Source organism: Vanellus vanellus (genome assembly GCF_965231255.1).
Source record: "Vanellus vanellus genome assembly, chromosome: 1".
Classification (NCBI taxonomy): Eukaryota; Metazoa; Chordata; class Aves; order Charadriiformes; family Charadriidae; genus Vanellus; species Vanellus vanellus.
In genome coordinates, this window is record NC_138905.1 from 45,006,766 (window position 1) to 45,012,765 (window position 6,000).

General features: G+C 36.5%; 1 protein-coding gene across 1 annotated transcript in view; it reads left to right on the top strand.

The window, feature by feature from the left end:
* Positions 1-181, top strand: part of PTPRQ (protein tyrosine phosphatase receptor type Q) — a gene marked incomplete at its 5' end in the record, with an annotated part of 144,630 nt that extends 144,449 nt beyond the window's left edge. The window contains one exon of the mRNA XM_082488741.1: positions 46-181. Within this exon, the coding sequence (XP_082344867.1) occupies positions 46-83 (38 nt within the window). The 3' untranslated portion in view covers positions 84-181. The remainder of the gene's footprint in view (positions 1-45) is intronic.
* Between the last annotated feature and the right edge of the window lie 5,819 nt (positions 182-6,000).

A 6,000-nucleotide genomic window follows, 5' to 3' on the forward strand; every position in this document is an offset into this window, starting at 1 on the left:
TTGTTTACAAGACAAGTTAATGGAATGTATCTGTTTCTTTTGTAGGTGATGTGGAGCTTGAATGGGAAGAAACTACCATGTAAATACTAAGACTAAATATTAAAGCTAATGAGATTTTGAAAGTCAAAGTCATATTTTTCTAAGCACAGGGGCCAAAGTGAATTCCCCTATTTTGATGATTAAAACAAAAACAGATGATTGAACAGCTTTTCTTCTATCAATGTGCCTTCACAAATATGTTAAAGTATTTTATTCAGATCACTGAGCAATAATGATTTGGAGTACTTTTGCACAGACTGCACTTCTGGTGTTATATGAATACTGCATTCAGTATGTATTTAAATAGACTGTGTTTGAACATATTCCTTTTTTTCCAGTTATCTTTGTAAAAGAAGAAAGATGAGCCAAATATGATGTAAAAATTTCATATTCCCATTGAACTTATTTTTGTGTGAATTTGCTGTGTTCTTTGTGGTTTGGTTTTAAGTAAAAGCTACAGTTCCTTGAATCATTCTTGCTAGATTGGTTTCAATGTTGTCCGCTCTTGCAGATTGATTCCAATACTATCACGGTGATCTTTACCTAATTGTATGTTCTTCTGTTTTGAATCTTTTTTTTACAAGTGGTAGCGTATCAGCTCATGATCCTGAACAGCTGAAGAGTCACCTTCTGACATGGGGAGGATTATTCAGCTTTTACACAGCACACAGTAGCTCTTCAGGGACACTTGGGGCTATTTAAGCGATCTCATAATCAGTGGGTTGGTTTTTTAAATATACAATGGTGATGGCACATGTCCAGGGCTGAGGAAAGTATTTTACATTCCTGCTACTTTTAAAAGCAGAAAAAACAAAGTAAAACTATAAATCTATTATATGTTAGATTGACTTGAGTAATAGAATGTTTATAATTCGTTCACATTTCTTGAATATAACACTGGTGAGTATTCTGAAAGGTTACTCAAAATTTAATAATGATCTATTTTATAACAGAGTTGTCAAGTAAAAGAGTTGTTGCTCCTTTCTCAGGTTTTGTGAATCACTGTAGACACTGAAAAGTATGGGAACTAATATTTGGAGATTTAATAAAAGAAAACATCTTCCACTCCCACTGATTATCATTATCAGAAATGAATCTGAAACAAGAATGAGAGAAGCAGGAAGCTCTTATCTGAGAAGCAAAGCAAAAACTGCCAGAGTAGGAAGATTATAGAGAGATAAACTGTGTGCCCGGGTTTTACATGGAAGTGACAATATTCAATTGATATTGTTGGGGGGGGGGAGTTTGATAGCTAAGTTTTTCTCTGTGTAAAGAAATGTATAATTCCGAATAATACTAAAATTATTACCTTAATCTGAGATACAAAACATAATAGCAAAGAGACTTCAGAGTTGCTATCTTATATTCTATTCAGACAGAAGAAATCCGTAGCCTTGTTGAGCCTTGTTGAGGCACGAAGCTCAGGAAAAGACAGACAGACCTCATTAGAACCTTGAAAGATGTATGCATGTGGGTCTGTTTGTGTGCACACGCTCTGAACAGAATAGTAAAGATACAAAACTTTTCCATCTCTTAACTGTAGGTACCAGACAGAAAATACTATACAGTATGGAACCTGATATTTTTTCATAAGTAAATGACAGTAGGTGTTTGATGTCTTTTTAGAAGCTGGCAAGGATGGTGCAGCGAGGACCCTTTGTAATTTAGCAGAAAGTTCCAAATATCTAAAATAAAATCAAAAGGCAGCATTTAAGGAGATGGAAATGGTCTACAGAGATATTTGGGGCAATCTGTCTTTCAGGAAGACTGACGGTATTGTAAACATCACCTGTTGAGCTAAAAGGAAAACAATGCCTTTTAAAGCTGGATAGAGGGAGAGAGAGGTGATGTCCACAGCTGTTCGAGTCTCTGGCAAAGCATTCGGTACAGCTCTGGTTTCATTTGATTCCTATGAAACATGTGTTCTTCATTTATTATACATGTACTTTAAAGCATTCTGACAAATTGCTTATAGGGACTTACAGATGTTTTTCATGATTTGTATTTGTACTTGGTAGCAGTACATGCAGCACTGTGATAAATTGACATTATAGAGTCATAATCCTTTATAATCTTATATCCACAATGGTGGAATAGCTATATGTGCATCATTCCTCTTTCGACAGGAGGAAAAAGAAAACTTATGCAACTTACAGATGAACTCCAGAAGTTCCAAATCTGATTAAGTGTTTTCTATTTTATAAAGTACTTAATGACGAAGATTCCTACATCCTCCTTTAGGGGACCTGCCTATGGTCGAACATGACATTCAGTAGCATGCTCATCTGACACCTTAGTAAGATACTAGAAAATGTGACTCTTTCTTAGAGAGGCAAACTGAAAACCTGAAAAGTAATTCAAGTAGTTTATTGTACAATTTGATGTAAGCAATCTGACATGTGCTGCTTTGACACGTGTTGTATTGTCTTTAGGGTAAAAGCCAATATTCAGCGTAAACTGGTCACAAATCATGATTTACAGGGATAGGGGAGCTTCTGTCTCTCAGGAGATCCCCCAGACCTCTATTCAGTCATGAAGAAAGAATTTCCACAGTCTCTTGCCTTCCAGCCCTCCTTCTCTTATGTAATGGCACCTATGGTGGTGCTACTGACAGACCTGGAGAGCTGGAGGCAAGCAGAATTTGTCCAATTGCTATTGTACGAATACATATATATATATATATATATATATATATATAAAAAGCAGCACACCATTTTCCTTTTTTAATTTTGCCACTCAATTTTCTATAGATTCTTTGCACTACTAATATAGCAAGAGTATACTCTATCAAAATTAGAAACTGAATTAATAGAAACTGGAGAAGAATACACAAATTTTATAGGATGATTAAAATTGTACTGAAATTAGGTCATACTGTATTAAATTATTCAGGCAATTTCTATAGAGACTGATATATCTCCATACATAGAAGAAACAGTCGTTATATATATATTTATAGCCAGTTCTATTGGATATCATTAGAAGAGGCTACTGCCAGTGCTCTCAAAAACTGATCTGTTCTATTTACAAAAGTAATAGAAAGACAGCAGAACATCGCATTCATATTGGATTTAAAGTGACTTTTTATACTGTTAAAGGAGCTGATAAAAATAATTGTGCATTCAAACCTGTGCTCTTACTGTATACATGGAGCTATTCAGTAATTTAATTTCATAACATTATGTGAACATTCTTAATGTGTATTAATCTGTGTAATACCATCTGTGTACTGCTGTCATACAAAGTATGCTCATATGCAGTTACTAAGACAAAGCAGCTAAGAGCAATGACTCGATCATATTTCATACTAAGGTAACATGACAGTGCGTTTTCTTGGTTGCATACAGAAATTCCAAAGCCTCCTAGATGTCGACATGAATTTGCAGAGATTCAGGACACAACGTCCTGTGATGTCTGTGGGCAGAAGAGATTTTTTCTGAAAATATTTTGATGGCAAGTTACAATAAAACTTGAAAAGTACCTGTTTCAGAACGTATTATATGCATATTAAGCATTACACAAAATCATTGTCTATTCATGGGAATAAAGAAACAATAAAAACAGACAGATCCAAATTAATTTTTGTTTTTAGAACTATGGAAAGTACCCAATTAGCTCTCTGTCTTAGAGGATATACATATGGTAATAGTTAATTCAGGGTTGTTTTATAATTAAGCTACATGCCCATTCAGTGCTGCAAAACCTGCGATGCACTGAGTGCAGCAGGCTGTAACTGGAAACCACTGACACATAGTGTTGGACATATCTTTGTCATTTTTGTTTTTAAGGAACCAAGTCAGAGAAAATGTACTGAAGGGTGATCCACTGTTTCACCACTCTCGCATGACTGTTGTGTCACCACTCTATCTATGGTGTTGAAAAAACAAGTCCTCCCAACGTTGTTTTTCATGTTTTGTTCTGTTTTCTCATGCTGTATTACTTGTCTATATGTGACTATATTAGAAGGAATTGTAAGCAGTAACACGGATCATCTGAATTCAAATACTGCAGATATGATCTACAGGCATACATCATTCTCAGGTAAGGTGTGTAGTGGTCTTACTTCAAACCTTCTGTCTATCCCTTTCCCTATGAGTTCTTTTGCAGATGACATCATGGAATATCAGCTGCATTTTTGCCCTAGCTCTTGCCCAGAATACATTTTCTGCCCTGTCCTCTCTGGCTACAGTTACAAGGTATGAGACGAGTGTTGTGCTGATCTCAGAGCTGAACTGTGGTATCAGTTGCATGTCTTTGCAGCATAAGCACTGTATACAGTTGTAAGGATAAACTGGCTGCCTATCCAGAAGTTCCCCCTACTGCTATAATAAATTCTGATATAAATTTTAGCACTGATACTGTTGTTCAGTGTCAGTTGAAGACAGACGGATCCAATGTTTGATATTTTGCATGGTGATTCTCTTTTCCCAATAATTTTTCCCAAACAACGCTGAACTAATTACTTATTCTAATTATTTATTCTCACAGCTCCCTTATCATGCAGGCCCTTTCTCAGATTCCACTATGTAAAGAAAACTGAAAATCAATGGCTTTTCAGCAGTGAGTAACAGTGTCTATCATACATTTCATGGATCCCACTTCATCAGGCAAAGTTTGGGATGAAGTTGTGCCTCTATATTTCAGTTGAAAGATAACATTTAGAAGATTTCAGTTGTATCTGGATCATCTTACTCTGCTTGTTGATTGGTGTTACCAGGGTGATCTTTTTGTAGGATGACAGCTGCACCCAGCTATCCACTGTAATCATGAATAAACCATTCCAGCACTCTTTACAGTCAATAATGAGCTGAAGGAAGTTTTACAAGGATGTTCCTGAAATATTTTGCAGGAGGTGGAGTTCTGAATGATATAAAAGGAATACTTGGATACTGGAAACCGAATATGCAACTAAAGATCTACCATTCACAGTTGCATTCCATGAAGCCTGCTAAGCAGGAATTGTGTCCTAGAACACACAGAGCATATTTGGGACAACATAGCACAGCCTTTGAGCTGAGTACTGCAAGACACAGGGCACTCTTGCCATCCATGCTGGAACCCACTTAAATAAGCTTTACTGTAAAATGTCCCTAGCTCACCTGAAAAACACAAATACAGGAAACCCCTATTATGACAGCTGGTAACATCTTTTGTGATTCAAGTTAGTGCTAGAAAGCAAAGGACTCTATTTAGTCAGTTCTTTCACTAATCTTAAATATATAAACAAATATTTTGACACCACAAATATAGAACATGTGCAGACAGAGTATAGACAGAGAAGAGGACTTTCTTCCACTAATGGAGGCACAAGTAGAAAAGTAATAAAACCTGTATGTCCCTCTCTGTCCCTCAGTCTGCTGTCTGCTTGTGCTCACCAGTTGGGGATAATTGCAGATAAATAAAATGTATCCACTTTTAATCTGATCAATATATTGGTAATCCCTGTCTCAGAATCCAGCATATAACAGTTACAGAACTGTGCCTTTTCATTTACCAGTCTTCCGTTGGGATTCACAATAGGTCCATTTAAATTTTCTTATGGAATTTACTAATTCTGTGTCAGTATTACAGAGACAATCCACATACTGTGAATCTGGGCTTGCAGATTGTGCACAGAATTCTTATATGAGCTGCGATAACATAATACTGCACTCCAGGCATGGGCAAGGAATTGACCTGAGGAGACTGGCTGCCTAACATGTAATCTTACTCCCTTTGAGAACAGAACAGTTATCTGACAAGGCACTGTCCCAGGCAGGGAGTCCAGAATATGTTCCCAAAGCTGGCTGACGTTTATATGTAGGATTTTAATCTGAACTTTGCTCTGCAAAACATGAATAAGAAAATTCAGGGCTAGCATTGTCACAAGCCTTTGCTCATCATCCTGCAACTAGCTAAAATTCTATACATAGTGCAATAAGGCAAAGACATAGCCCTTTCCAATCTGGACATTATGCTTGG